Raw genomic sequence first — 16332 nt, forward strand, 5'->3', positions numbered from 1 at the left:
TAGTCCGTCCTGGCCGGTCTCCGCACCTGCGGTCGCCATTAATAACAGTAGTCGATGGTAATGAGCATTGCCGACGCAGCTGAGCCCTTTCATCCCTTCTCACCGTGAGAGGAGATGAAAACATGTCACCCCCCCCCCATCCCCTGGTTTAACCCAAGTGACCCAGTCACTGACCCTCCCCTCCCCGGGCGGCCATCTGATCCAAGATGGCCGCCACCATCACTGTGAACAGACTCTGCTCACAGTGATGGATTACTAAAAATGATCAAAGCTCCATTCTATCCACCATCGGTAACAGGTAATCCAGGGCACTTGATTTTGGTGCCGGGATAAAAGGTGCCGGCACCATTTGGAACAAGCGATCAGCGGTATATGGTATATACCGCTGATTGCTGTACCGGGACCACAGTGGTTGGTCCCGCTACAAGCAATCAGCAGTATATACTATATACCGGTGATCGCTTGTTCCAAATGGTGCCGGTATTATTTATCCTGTCACCAAAATCAATTGCCCGGATTACCTGTTACCATCCCAAATTACTCATAACCACTGCAGTTTACCTGTAACCACTCAGATAACCCATAACCATCTCAGATTGGCTGTCACCACCCCAGATAGCCAGTAAACACCCCAGATTGTATGTAATCACCCCAGATTGCCCATAACCACCACAGATTGCCACAGACTGCCTGTAACCACCACAGATAGCCAGTAAACACCCACAGATTGCCCGTAACACAAGACAATGACCAATTTTTTTCCACTAACATAAAGTACCATATATTATATCTCAGAATCGCTAGCATACGTTAAAGCATCACTGAGCTCAAAGCACATAAAGTGAGACAGGTCAGATTTTGAAAAATTAGCCTGGTCATTAAGGCCCAAATAGGCTTGGGTTTAAAGCATATCTGTCACTAACAAAATAACTTTTGACATGTCTGATGACATGTCAAACGTTATTGATCATAGCAGGTCTCACTTGCTCTAATCATGAAAAAGAAAAAAGAAGAAACAGGGGCGCCTCCTGGTGTAAAAGAGTAGGGTAAGGGAGCTCACCAATAGTAAAAAAGGAAGAGGCTCACCTGATTGAGTTGTGCTATATTTTAGGCACAACTCTATACAGCGTGTTTTTAGGGAGTAAAGACCGCGGCTCCGGCCGGAGAACCCCAAACCAGGGGTAGTACAGAAAGCACAATGTGAGCCAATGGAGGATCACTGGACCTATCGGACTCCGGTGGGCCAATGTGAGCCGGAGTCCGATAGGTCCAGTGATCCTCTCTGATGGGTCTAGTGATGGTCTAATCATAAGATATAGCTGTGGAGAGAGTGGCACCGTGAAACACTCTCTGCCCGGCTGCTCATTGCGTCAATATTACTGAATAAGAAAATATTAATAGAATGAGCAGCCGACTTGGGAGTGGATCGTGCTGCTGCGATCTCTCCATGGCTATATCTCCTGATCAGAGCGGATGTCAGCAGTGAGACCTGCTATGATCAATAACGTTTGACATGTCTGAAGACATGTTAGAAGCTATTTGTAGTGACGGTGCCCATTTAAATCCTGTGTACTCTGCTCATGTTGCCACTGCAGTAGGAGCTGTAGGTCAGTGGCAAAGTACTGTGCAGGGCGGCTACAAGAGCCACAATAAGCTTCTGGGAACTGTGGTTTTCAAGAGAGAAAATGTTCAAAAGCAGTCACTGCTTTGGGTTATCCAGCGCTACAAAAACATGGCCACTCTTTCCCCTCTCTTGTCTCCAGCTTGGGTGGGGTTTCAAACTCAGTTCCATTGAAGTAAATGGAGCCTACTTGCAAACACCTGACCTGGAGACAAGAGCGAGGGAAAAGTGGCCATGTTTATGTAGCGCTGGATAACCCCTTTAAGGGGGTTATCCAACGTTAGACAAAACATGGCATCTTTCTTCCAGAGACAGCAGCACTCTAGTCTTCAGTTGGGTGTAGGTTTTGCAACTCATTTCCATTGAAGTGAATGGAGCATAATTGCAAACAACTGAACTGGAGACAAGAGTTATGCTTTAAGGACTGGCATATATTCTGTATAAATGTGGATGTCCATTTTTTTTATCTAGCTGACTGATTCGTGAGAAAATATTATTTATATTTAAAGTGCCCTTGATTTTAGGACAAGCAAAGGGTTTACAAACAGGATTACAAAATCAAAAACATGTGACATGAATAAGGTGAATGGCAGATTGATACATAGGGATAGAGGACACTGCCTGTGGGGGCTTACAGTCTACAAGGTGAGGGGAGGGAGATAATACGTAAGGGGACAGCTAGTCACAGTGTGGTGCTTACCCTTTCTTACCTTTCTTTGTTGTGATCCTATTGATGTTTCTTTCATTTTTGCTCACATAGCACCTTTCAAACCCAGTGTATTAGTAACCCTTCTCCCTCCACATGTCATCTAGTACCATGTAAATCATCAGCTCAGCACAGTGCAAGCCTGTTTAGTCCATTCCTACAACACTATGTCATGGTATGGCAAAGAGTATGTGCTGTGCTGTGATTGGACAAAGAAGTAAAGGAGGTCTAGTTATGTGTACTACTGGCAAACAGCTCAACTCTTGTCCCGACCCCTACAATGGAGAGAATGAGAAATAGCTGCACTTGTTACTACTCTGAAGGGTAATATCTAACCCTCTGTTTTTGCATAGTCCAGACTTATTTTGGTTCCGAAGTTGACAAAAAAAAAGGTCAGCTTAAAGAAGAACAATATTTACCCCCATTTCATTTTATGTTTAATGCATCATAGTTTGTCTACTTTTAACTTTTACTTTAACTCTGTACCTTTATTTATTTTCTCCACAGATGCCAGAACCCCTACTTTAGATGCGGACACAATGCACCCTAAACTGAGGCTCTCTGAAGACTTACTCACAGTATATTGTGCTTGGTTAGGGAAATTTAACTCTAGCCACCCACCACGGTTCGATAAACTCACGCAAATCCTAAGCAGAGACTCCTACTGCTCTGGTAGTCACTATTGGGAAGTAGATGTCCTCCAGGCAGGACAGGGGTGGTGGATTGGAATCACGTACTCATCCATACAAAGGAAAGGGGATACAGAATTGAGTCGTCTTGGTTGGACCAGTGGATCATGGTGCTTAAAAAGATATGATTACGAGTTCTGGGCCTTCCACAAAGGAGAGAGAAAAGCAATTCATCTGACCAATCCTCCAGAAAAAGTTGGCGTATTTCTAAACTATGAATCTGGAGTTCTATCATTTTTTGATGTCTCTTCTGGAATGAAACATTTGCATACCTTTCGCTGTAGATTTACTGAACCTTTGCATCCAGCTCTGCGATTATGGGATGGGTCAGTCACAATGTGTCGCCTGACATAATAATTTAACCTGATTGGTCGAAAAATATTGTATTTTTCTACCAGGTTTACACACTGCTAATTTTTTATCTATCCAAAGAACTGGGAATTTAAAGGATTCAACCTGTCTGGAAAAAGAAACTTTTTTATCTATATTTTTACATTCTGTTCTATTTTATATTTCAATTGCGAAAATACTTTGCATTTGACAAGGTTTACTGATAAACATTGGCTTGGGAATAATGTCCTCTTATGGTGCATTTACACAGACAGATTTATCTGACAGATTCTTGAAGCCAAAACCAGGAATGGATCTAAAAAGAGCAGAAATCTCAGTCTTTCCTTTATGACCTGTTCTCTGTTTATAGTCTGTTCCTGGCTTTAGCTTCAGAAATCTGTCAGATAAATCTGGCTGTGTAAACGCACCATTACATGGACTAATATCTGGCTGAGTGCTGACCAGCAAAATAAGTGTTTGCTTGTGGTGCCTTTACAAGGCATGATTAGAGATGAGCGAACCTGCATCTGATTCGCGGTCTGCCGGCTCTGTGCAGCGGGTGGATACAGTGTAAGGAACGCCTAGAAAACTGGGATACAGCCTATGGCACAGGCTGTATCCCAGTTTTCCAAGCGTTCCTTAGAAAACGCGGGAGTCAGATGCCGAGATTTCTGGTTCGTACGAACCAGAAATCTGGCAGGTTCGCTCAGCTCTAGGCTTGATCAATCACATGGCCAAGCCATGCAAATGATCGCTGTATTGCTTGTGTGGCCATTTAAACACAATATCGGCGCACATCTGTTTACACAGACTCATAGTAAATTTATTCAGTGCAGCTACTTACATTCACATTGTTTACATCTATTTAGAAGGTGAAGCTGTTGTCCATGTGAGAACATGTAATCTCATATATTGTGCACTACATAAGGGTTATTTTCTTTACATAACTAATGGCTTCCCCTATAAGATGGTTTGTCAAGTCACAGATTCACTGCTGGGCAACAAAGAACATGATTGGTCAAAGCTTTTACTGGGGCTCCACCCTTCAGAGGCAGGCAAATCCCTTAAAGGGTTTATCCACCCCAAGAGCAAAAAAATGAAATGCTAGCTGGTCTTACTCACCAAGTCCCCCGAAGTATTTCGAGACATCTCCTGTCTTTCTAGCTGCTGCCATTCCTGAGTTACAAGCCAATCTATAACCAAGATAGGAAACTACATTTCCCATCATGCATTTCCCTGATTGGTCCGTTTGTGTACTCGCCCCCTTAGCTTTCTTTCCTGCCCACTGCTGCCATTACTATTGCACAGTAAACACAGGACTGTTTTTTTCACAGATTTTATCACATCACCCAAGTATGTATTCCATGATCTACCAGAGCTGACGCGCACATGGTGTAGCTATGTGCTGCATAATGGCCATCTGTTTACCAAGGGGTGGGAGGTGTAGCGTAGGTTTAGATCTCTGATTCCTGACTGTGAATGAAAGCATTCTAAATCCATCCAGATTCTAAGAACATCCATAACACTTAGGGTAGGTTCCGGCTGATTCCATGGCTCGAACATGTCTATTATTTCGGCAGAAAACGGAATCAGCTGTGTCTATGGAGACGGAGGATATGCACGCTGCCGTGAACGGGTACGAACCACGGAATCCGGTGGAATTTATCTATGCGGATTTCGCAGTGTGAACCTACCCTTACGATATACAGCGCTGTGACACAAACACAGGCACATATGCCTGCATTTACTGACAGCAAGCAGAGATATGACAAGAATTTCATATTACAGAAGTCTATGGAAGCAGCACAGGTGCTAAAGATGATGCAGATAATGTTTTCTAGGGGTCGGGTTACCAAGTCAATAGACTGCTAACCCGGCCTCCAGAGGGGAGATCGCATATCCTTAGAGTAGAGTATTTTAGACAGCAAGAGTCGATAAGAACAAGGAAAAAAACAGGGAAAGGGTGGAAGATAGGTAATACGTGTATATTAGACATAGGGTGGTTTTGGGAAGGGGGATTGTTTAGATTATTGTTTTTGTTACCCGGATAATCCTTTTAAGCTATGTTCAATCATAGCATTTAATTAGCACTATTTTGCATTGAACTGAGCAATTCGCAGCACACAGACACAATGGACTGATGTAGAGGCACACACCTCTACATCAATTTGAGTAAATCTGAGCTGCTCATGCACTCCTACTGAAGCCTTTTTTTTTTTATTTTATTTTAAAACATATATATTTTATTTTGCAGAAATAATATTAAAAAACAAGGACAATAAAGTACAATATTATAGTTGAAATGGTCTCAATATTTCTCAAAAAGCTGCTTTTTCAAGTTTTAACAATTAAAACAATCAAAATATTATATATCGTGCTGTATATCTTGTTTTTTTCTGTATAATGTTCTAATATAGCAAGAGAGAAAATAATTACTCACTTAATACTTTAATACATTGTAAAGTATATTTTTTAATCTAAAATGATATATTCTATGGTATAAAACCTCAGTGTGGTCAGCCACTCCTTTCTCAACTACTCTTTGTATGTGAGATTACCCAGTGTATCTGCAAGGTCCTCCTCACAGTACCATTTTGTGAATCTAAATAGACCCATAAGAGAATTCCGTTCCTCTGGATTCAATTCACTGGAAATAAATAGACGCCATTTATAGATTTTTTTCGTTCCTGTGTCTTTTTGATTTGTCGTTTATCTTGTCAACAGGCAAAAGTTCCAAGAAAGTAGAAATGTTTCAGGATGCGTTTTACGACTACCAATAAAGTAAGATGTAAACCAGGAGAATTTGCAAGGCCACTGGTAGGATCTGGCATGTTTGAAGGCCCTATTACACAAAACGATTATTGGCCGTTACTACGGATAGCGTTGTGTAATAGAAGGTGACCATCAGCCGACATGAACGATGTTAGCTGATTCTTGCAGTCGTTTGTCCTTCAACATGTTGAAAGACAAACGACTAATATAGCAGCGAGCCGCAGAATAGGAGCAGCGGCAGCAGACCGCTGCTATATGCTTTAAGCTGCCCGGACGATCTAGCGATCACCCGGGCAGCCTCCCCTGCTCGCTGCCGACGTGTGCAATAGCGGCTGCAGTGAGCGGGGAACGAGGAGCAAGAGAGCGCTGACCGCTCGTTTGCTCTTCTCAGTCGCCCTGTGTAATAGGGATGTAATGTAAAATGCTTCCTGGAGAATCTTTCGCCACTTCAATATCCCAGGCTTTTTTTTTGTAAAAGATAAGGTTTCTTGCTACAATTGTTGCAAACATGGGCATTCCCATGAAGCATGGATTAAGTTTGCTTTAGATAAAAGACATTTCCGGCAATGACGTAGATAATGGGCGGGGTTGTGAGGAAAAATTAAAAGGCATATGTTGCCCTATGTAGAATCTTGAAGTGCATTTTACGCCATGTTTCATTACTCATAGTTTTCCTTACTAGTCCAAGTCCTTTTAATAATTTACTTGTTAGGCCTGAAATATTTAGCTGGGATTCCCATCCATCAAATAGTTTCAGGGAAGTTCCTCCTAAGTAGTATTCTTTTAACAGGTAGTATAATTCAGATAACCGTTTATGTGCGGCATTCGTACCCATGAAGTGGTCAAATTTACCTACTAAGTTTTTATAAACTGGTGCTGCAACCTGTGACTTGCAGAAGCTTTTAATCTGTTTGTATTGAACTTTGACTTTTGCTCCTTTCTCTTTCCATTTTTGAACAGGCTGTTTGTGCAACCCATTTCAAAAGATGGAGAATGCCACAGCGACCAGAATTTGAAAAGACAAAATGGCAATTTGTACATTTTTCTTAGACCTCCATATGGCAATAGTGTCTTTCAATAAATATTTTTATTCATACGAGGCAGATCTCTCTGCTTGGTAGGTAATAAGGTGCTCAGACTCTAAGGATATGCCAACTCTTTGGGCCCTATTCCACTAGACGATTATCGTTCAGATTATCGTTAAATCGTTTGAATCTAAACGATAATCGTTCAGTTGAAATGCAGTTAACGATTAACGACCGAACGAGAAATCGTTGATCGCTTTATAAGACCTGGACCTATTTTTATCGTTGCTCGTTCGCAAATCGTTCGCATTGAATAAGACATCGTTCAGTCGTTTGTAGTAGATACGAGCGGAATAGCGAAAAAATAGCGAAGAAAAAGCGATCGCAAATACGATCATAAGTAACGATTATAGTTCCATGGAAATGAGTGAACGTTTTCAGGTCTTTTGCAATAGCAGTCGTTTGAGATCGTTAACGATTATGCGAACGATAATCGTCCGGTGGAATAGGGCCCTTAGTCTAATATCAGATATGTAAAGTGGGAAGAATCATAGATTCAATCTCGAATATGTCTTTTGAGTGATGACAGGAAGCATAATCTAATGTTAGGTAACTAGATACCACCTTCATTTTTAGACGAAGATTGTTATATGAGCCCTTTTACCTTTCCATAGAAAGTGAGTGTATACCATGTGGAGTTTCATGACATCTGTATGAGGGACCAAGAGTGGGAACTGGAAACCAATCAGCATGATTGTGCCGATATGGTCCCAGCAGCACAATATAGATCTACTATGCAGCTCGGAGCATACCAGCCACGTCTGGTATGAAAGGTGAAAGTCGTTTTATTATGCCTTGTGAGGCAGGGAGAGGGGTAGCAACTAGTCATCTGGGCAGGGAGCCAATCTTGAGTAGTCACGGGTCTATGTCTGTCAGCGCGCAATGCAGGGATGACTGACAGACAGAGAGACCCACCCTGATGACAAGCTGCCGCCCCTCTCCAGGCATAATAAAACTTTCCCTCTTCGCCCTATGACAGCACCCCTGGAGAGCGTCCTTCCCTCTTCTTACAAGACAGGAAACAGCCGCCAGGCAATTAATTAATCAAGCTTTAAATAGGCAGGACCACATCCTTACACCAGTTCTGTTTCCTGTCTTCTGAGAAGAGGAATGGGAGGATGCAGCTCCTCTGCATCCTCCATACGTCGCCAGGATCAAGCAGGAGCTGTGGGCGCCCGGTCCCGGTCATAGGGGTTTTTACCTGGGTCACCCAGCCGGCGTAAGTCTCTTCCTGTAGAGCCGCCTGGCAGTCTGGAGAATCCTGGTTCCTCTCCCTGGGCTTACTTTTCCTTCTCCCTCCGGCCAGGGGTAGGTGTCCTGCTGCGGCCGGGGATGGGAGCGCATCGCGAAATGCTGTGGCTACTTCCGGGTGGCGCCGCGCGTACGCCGGCGGGATGACGTCACGGCGTGATCACGCGGTGCGGCCTGTTTCCAGTGGGCGCATTCGGCTGACGCCTTCCGCTCCACGTGACTTCCGGGGATGACGTGGATGGGGAGGCGTCGGGGCCTAGGCGGGACTCTGCTAACCTGATGGCTAATCCGTGGCCGTCGGGGGTTGGAGGCGCGGTCAGCTGTCGGCCGTGTTCAGCGGCGAGTCACCAATGGGTGAGAAGGAGATGAATGAATGAATTTAAGCGGGAGATGGTTTTTTCTGAAGTGTGTGCCTAAGGAACAGGATACCAGCCAGTTTCCAGCACCAGCATACTAACAGCAGGTGAAGTTGCTTTCCACTACTGCTGCTGCAGCTTCTTGAATCTTCAGTGATGGAGGAAGAAGCTGAACACACTGAAACACAGGAATCCCAGCCAGAGGTTCGCAGGGTGGTGAGAGGGGTTGTACCCCACATATCATTTTTGTGTATCTTTTTTCTTGATTGGAGTTTCTTTTTGTCCAATTTTAGGAGACCTCTAAGAAAGGAAAGGGTAGAAAAGAATGTCTTATGTGTAGAAAGAAACTGCATTCTACTTACTCAAAGTCCCTATGCAATACGTGTCTCAGTAAAGTGATGGAAGAAGAATCTCCTTCTTTCATGAAGAGTATTAAGTGAGACTTGTATGTTTTTTTGAAGATTTTATATTTCTTATGCTGGTCTGAAGGTTCCCTAAGGTTATCTCACTTGTCCTTGCAGGGGTTTGATTAGAGACGAGATTTCTAAAGCTATTCCCAAGGAGAAATCGGGTTCATCCGCTTCTTCCTCCACCTCAGCCTCTAAAGGGGAGTGTACACAGGAGGCCTCTGTATCTCGCCCTCCCACCCCTACTATTACACTGGAATCTGATCCAGAGGAGGAAGAAGGGGAATGTGCAGTCTCTTCCGACAATTCGTCTGAGGAGTTATCGGGCAGACCTTTGTTTCCGGTAGAGAAAGTTGATTCTTTGGTCAAAGCAGTTAGAGGCACTATGAAGTTGGAAGAAACCAAAGAGACTTTATCTATACAAGATAAAATGTTTGAGAGTCTAGCTCCTAGAAAAAAGAAGGTTTTTCCAATCCATCAGACCATGAAAGACCTGATAGATAGAGTGGAAAAAACCTGATAGAAAATTCTTTGTCCCTAGGGCTATGAAGCGCAAGTATCCCTTTGATGAGGTAGAGACAGAGAAATGGGATAGAGCCCCTATGATTGATCCTCCAGTTGCAAAGATTACCAGAAATCAGGGTGCTTTGCCTTTAGAGGATACAGGCACTCTAAAAGACCCCATGGATAAGAGGGCAGATAGTTTTCTAAAGAAAAATTGGGAGTCTGCTGCGGCCATTTTTAAACCTGCAGTGGCCAACACCTCTGTAGCTAGATCCCTAAAGCTGTGGTTGGAGGAATTAGAGGCCAATATTAGAGATGGTACTCCTAGGGAGGATTTGCTGAAAGCCTTCCCTACTATTTTTGGGGCAGTAGATTTTATGACTGACTAGAAAATGTACCCGGCGCTGCCCGGGTATAAAGTGTCAGTGTGTTAATTAGATTTGTTCTAAGGTGCCCAGGAGGCCAAGCTAAAGGTATTGTTTCATCTGAGTTAATCAGTGAAATTAGTGTATACCTGTAGTGCATAGTTGGAGGGGTTCTGTATATCCACAATGTATAGTTTTTAGTGGTCTCGCATATCTGTAGTGCATAGTTGGGGGGGGCTGTATACCTATAGTGTATAGTTGGGGGAGGGGTCCTGTATACCTGTAGTGTGTAGTTAGGGGGGTTGTATACCTGTAGTGTATAGTTGAGGGAGGTCCTGTATACCTGCAGTGTACAGTTGGTGAAGGTCCTGTATACCTGTACTGTATAGTTCGGGGGTCCTGTATACCTGTAGTATATAGTTGGTGCTGTATACCTGTAATGTATAGTTGGTGGAGGTCTTGTATACCTGTAGTTTATAGTTTGAGGGTCCTGGATAACTGTAGTGTATAATTGGTGGAGGTCTTGTATACCTGTAGTATATAGTTCGGGGGTCCTGTATACCTGTAGTGCATAGTTTGAAGGTCTTGTATAACTGTAGTATAGAGTTGGTGGAGATCCTGTATACCTGTATTGTATAGTTTGGGGCCTATATACCTGTAGTATATAGTTGGTGGAGTTCCTGTATACCTGTAGTATATACCTTTGGGGTCCTGTATACCTGTAGTATAGAGTTGGTGAAGGTGCTGTATACCTGTAGTATATAGTTGGTAGAGTTCCTGTATACCTGTAGGGTATAGTTTTGGGGTCCTGTATACCTGTAGTGTATAGTTTGGGGTCCTGTATACCTGTAGTATATAGTTGGTGTAGGTCCTATATACCTGAAGTATGGCGGTATTGGGCAGGTCTAATATGATGGTGTTATCCAGTCACAGTTTGGCGGTATTGGTCAGGTCTGGTATGGCAGTGTTACCCAGTCACAGTTTGGTATACCTGTAGTGCCCTGTATATACATGTACTGTATAGATGGAGTAAGGGGCCCTGTATTTACATGTACTGTATAGATGGAGTAAGGGGCCCTGTATTTACATGTACTGTATAGATGGAGTAGGGGGCCCTGTATACATGTACTGTATAGATGGAGTTGGGGGCCCTCTATATATATGTACTGTATAGATGGAGTAGGGGGTCCTGTATATATATGTCCTGTATAGATGGAGTAGGGGGTCCTGTATATACATGTACTGTATAGATGGAGTAGGGGGTCTACCAGTTATTTCTGTGGATGTTGTGAGGCAGCTGCCCTAGCAACCACAACTCCCTGTGAAAATGAAAGCAGTAATCCTATTGGTTGCTAAGGCTCCAACTGCCGTGTCTGCTGCAGCTAATTATATCACCTGTGTGTGCAGTGAGGAGATTTTCCCATTCATCTCTATGGTGCGCTCTTTCCCATCCCCCTCCCCTCCTGTACATCTGGCGGGGACGGGACCTTCGCTAAAACCTTCCCGGGCACCCAATGTATCTGTGTGCCAAATTTGGGGTCAAACGGTTCAGGCGTTTGGAAGTCTATTTGGGACAGACAGACAAGACTTTGATTTTTATTATTATAGATGCTTCAGCGGATACTCTTAGGCTAGCTGCTAGAGCCTCGGCCGTCTCTAACTCAGCTCGTAGAGCCATCTGGGTTCAGGATTGAAAGGGAGACGCCACATCAAAATCCAAATTATGTGCCCTTCTATGTCAAGGAGAGTATTTATTTGGTCCAGCATTAGATTCTATCCTAGAAAAAGCTTCGGATCGTAAGAGAAAGTTTCCCTCTGTCCCTCCTATTCCCAAGAAGCCCTTTCAGAGCAAGGGTAGGGGAGGGGGCGGCCAGACATCATATTCGAAGCAGAGAAATTGGAAAGGCCCTGCTAAAGGGAAGGGTTATCTCTTCTCCAAAATTAACTCCTCCAAGAAAGAGGATAAGAAATGACGCCAGGGGGCCTGTCCCCCCCACAGGCCCCCTGGCGTCATTTCTTATCCTCTTTCTTGGAGGAGTTAATTTTGGCGTCCCCCCACGCCTGATGCACTTCTCCCAGGAGTGGGAGAAAATAACTTCAAGCAATTGGGTGAAGGAGACAAAGTATGGTTTGAAACTAAAAATTCTATCTCCCCAGGTGGTCGGTTTGTCATTACGAATTTGAGCATAACGTAGACAGTTCTAGAGTCAGAAGTTCTCTCTCTTCTCCACAAAGAGGTGTTGGTTCGGGTCCCTTGTGCGGAACAGGGGTTGGGGTTCTACTCGACCCTGTTTTTAGTAAGGAAGCCGAATGGTTCATTTCACACAATTATCAATCTAAGGGACCTAAATCAACATCTCTGCTACGAAAGGTTCAGGATGGAGACGATTCAATCAACCATTCTGAACCTTTCAAAGAATTGCTACATGTGAACCCTGGACCTCAGGGATGCATATTATCATCTCCCCATTTTTCCAGGTCACCAGAACCTTTTAAGGGTGGCAGTTCGCACGAGGGAGGGGGTCCAACATTACCAATACAGGGCTCTCCCTTTCGGCCTTTGTCAAGCTCCCAGAGTATTCACAAAGATAATCGCAGAGGTGATGGCCCATGTCAGAGAGCAGGACATAATTATAGTCCCATATTTAGACAATTTTCTGATTGTGGGCCCGTCAAAGGAGATAGTGACCCTGCATTGCCAGTCAGTCCAGAGAATTTTCCAGAAATTAGGTCTAGAAGTGAATTCAGAAAAGTCTTGCCTGTGCCCAAACCAGATTTGCTCCTTTTTGGGGATAAATCTAGATTCTTTGCTTCAACGTTCTTTTCTCCCCCCGCAGAAGGTAGATCTGATTATATCAAGGGTAAGAGATCTTTTGGACAGGGGTTCTTGTTCCCTAAGACAAGCCATGTCGGTTCTAGGACTGATGACGTCATCCATTCCAGCAGTTCCATGGGCACAGTATCACTCCAAAACACTACAGACACAGATTCTAGAGACATGGGACAGACAAATGGAGTCACTAGACAAGATTTTTATCCTATCTCCCCCGGTGTTAAGATCCCTACAGTGGTGGGTGACACGGAAGAACCTGACAGTGGGCGTTCCTTGGGAGTTAGAGAACATTTTTCAGATCACGACAGATGACAGTCCCACAGGGTGGGGGGCTCATGCAGAATCCTTACTCCTACAGGGGAAGTGGAACAGCAGGGAATGTTTAGACTCCCAGAATCTCCGAGAATTAAGAGCAGTCTTTTTTGCCCTGCCACGTTGTCTACACACTATCAAGAACAGGCATGTCCGTATACTGACAGACAACTCCACAGTAGTAGCATACCTGAACCATCAGGGGGGGGACCAGATCAGCACAGTTGATGCGAGTGTCCCATTTCATTTTTCGACTAATAGAGAAACATGTGACATCCATCTCAGCCCTTCATCTCAAAGGGACAGACAACGTGACAGCAGACTTTCTGAGCAGAGTCTCCCTGAACGAGGGGGAGTGGGTTCTCAGCCCAGTAATTTTTCGGCAGATCACGGAGATGTGGGGAGTCCCTTTTATAGACCTATTTGCTACCAGAGTCAACAGGAGAGTAGAGAGATTTTTCTCCCTCAATCCCAGGGACCTTCCGTCGGGAGTGGATGCTTTTGTTCAGGATTGGAGCAAGGGTCTCCTTTATGCTTTTCCTCCCATTCGGATGATTCCGAGGATGCTGAGAAAGATCCGCCAAGAAAAAGCTCTGGTCATAGTAGTGGCACCCTTCTGGCCAAGGAGGGTTTGGTTTTCCTGGCTCAGGAAACTCTCAGTAGCCAGGCCGTGGGTCCTTCCGGAGATCCCGGATCTCCTGTCGCAGGGACCAGTTCTGCACCCATCTTCTCTAAATCTTCATCTGACGGCCTGGCTATTGAGAGGCAACTGATGCTGGATAGGGGTATAGCTGAGTCAGTGGCTGATACACTTATTGCTAGCCGAAAGAAGGTTACATCTCAAATATATTTGAGGACCTGGAAAGTTTTTTGCAGATTTTTGTCTGAGCCTGTGAATGTGTTATCTCCCCCAGACATTCCCAAGGTTTTAGAGTTTCTTCAGAAGGGTCTAGACTTAGGTTTAAAACCTAGCACATTGAAAGTTCAGATCTCTGCCCTTAGCGCTGTTTGATTATAAAATTGCGGATCATCCTTGGATCAAGCACTTTGTAAGAGCAGCAGGTAGACTCAGACCCACAATCAAATCCAGAACTCCTCTGTGGGATTTGAATATTGTTTTGTCAGCGCTGTCAGTTTCCCCATTTGAACCATTAGAAGAAGTATCAGATAAAATCATGACAATCAAATTAGCCTTCTTATTAGCTATCACAACTGCTAGACGAGTGGGGGAGATATCAGCCTTGTCCATCAACAAGCCCTATATGACTATTCTTCCAGATAGAATTATCCTGTCCCCAGATCCAGCTTTTTTACCAAAAGTAGTGACAGATTTTCATCGCTCTCAGGAGGTGATCTTACCATCTTTTTGTCCAGACCCTAAAAACGAGGGAGAAAAGAAGTTCCATGCACTAGATGTCAGAAGGTGCCTGATTATGTACTTAAAAAAGACAGAGGAATGGAGAAAATCTCAGCAGTTATTCATCCTTTTTCAGGGCAAGAATAGAGGTCAGTCAGCCTCCTCTAAATACATAGCTAGATGGATCAAGGATACCATTTCCTTATCTTATTCTTCTTCCAAATTAACTCCACCTACAGGGTTTGGCGCTCATTCTACCAGAGCAGTTTCTACATCTTGGGCTGAGAGAGCGGCTGCATCTATCCCTCAGATTTGCAGAGCTGCTACCTGGAGCTCGCCACATACTTATTTTTAGGCACTATAGATTACAGTTACCAGGAAGCGAAGACCTCTCCTTTGGGAGAAAGGTTTTGCAGGCTGTAGTCCCTCCCTAATTAAGCCTAGTCTAGTCTCCAGGGGTGCTGTCATAGGGCGAAGAGGGAAAACGAAAATTACTTACGGTAATTGTTTTTCTTTGAGCCCATGACAGCACCCCTCTAAATACCCTCCCATGTAAATATATAGAATAGTTGTTTTCAGTTTTTCACTGGGTGAATTATAAAAGATTAAAGATATACATTTTTTCTAGACTCCATTCAAGTTGCAGTAGAGTTTAGTCTTTATTTCTGCCTGCTTGGGTAGATTATGAACTCTCCGTTGAGGGGAGATATTTTTCTCTGCTGGAGAGCAGAATTGTGCTTTCTTCTAGAATCCAGGATACTTGTGGAACGAACTGGTGTAAGGAGGTGGTCCTGCCTATTTAAAGCTTGATTAATTAATTGCCTGGCGGCAATTTCCTGTCTTGTGAGAAGGGGGATGGACGCTCTCCAGGAGTGCTGTCATGGGCTCAAAGAAAAACAATTACCGTAAGTAATTTTCGTTTTTTCAACTTTTTAAAGCTACTGCTGCAGACACTGCTGACATGCTCCACGAGCTAATCAGTAGCTCCATACTGTGCTGTAAGGACCATATCAGCACAATTATGCAGATTGGTATCCTTTAAGTTATTCTGGTGCACTGGGGGCAGGACTACCACCCCAGTGCACTAATCGGTACCTGGCCGGTTGATATTCATTAGGAGAGGCAGGCTGGCTAAGTACAGTAGTCCCAACCACCAGTGCACCAAAATGACAGCACAGGGATGAAACTTCTAATATCACAGAAATGGCGCCAAGGAAGAAAAGAAACTTACCTTCATCCTCAGCACACAGAACACTATAGGGAGATATCAGCAGATTAGATTAGAGCAGGTTAGATTTAGGGACAGGTGTTCCTCCACTAAGGCTTGTGCCAATATGTCATTGGCTCCGGACGAAAAGAGTTACTTGCCTAAACTTTAAGGAATGAAAACAAATTGTAAGCATTAAGAAGGTCAGTGCTATATTGTAATAGCTTCACAAAATATCATCACGTGATCCTTTTGCCATCTTCGCCACTCATGCCAGACTGGCAGGGAGAGGTAGGGACAGAAGCAACACAGAGAGGACTTGGCCTCTGAGTGCGCCATATTTAGGACAGTTTAGCCTCTGAGTGCGCCATATTTAGGACAATTTATGATGGCACACAAGTCTACATAAATCTTGCATGCCTGTGCGCTAGAGGGGTACTTTCTGCACTCCTCATCAGTGTATACAAGGATGATCCAACAACAGGCAACCCCTTAATCAAGCTAGCCATAAAAACAGCAATAATCTCTATAAACTCC

At 44.0% G+C, this 16332-nt stretch overlaps 1 protein-coding gene across 1 annotated transcript in view; it reads left to right on the forward strand.

The window, feature by feature from the left end:
• The window catches only part of LOC138785827 (tripartite motif-containing protein 14-like), a 48028-nt gene extending 42007 nt beyond the window's left edge, over positions 1–6021 (forward strand). Inside the window, exon 6 of the mRNA XM_069962200.1 lies at positions 2835–6021. Coding sequence (XP_069818301.1) covers positions 2835–3370 — 536 coding nt within the window. The 3' untranslated portion in view covers positions 3371–6021. The remainder of the gene's footprint in view (positions 1–2834) is intronic.
• Positions 6022–16332: the final 10311 nt, after the last annotated feature.

Source organism: Dendropsophus ebraccatus, chromosome 3 (assembly GCF_027789765.1).
Source record: "Dendropsophus ebraccatus isolate aDenEbr1 chromosome 3, aDenEbr1.pat, whole genome shotgun sequence".
NCBI classification, from domain to species: domain Eukaryota; kingdom Metazoa; phylum Chordata; class Amphibia; order Anura; family Hylidae; genus Dendropsophus; species Dendropsophus ebraccatus.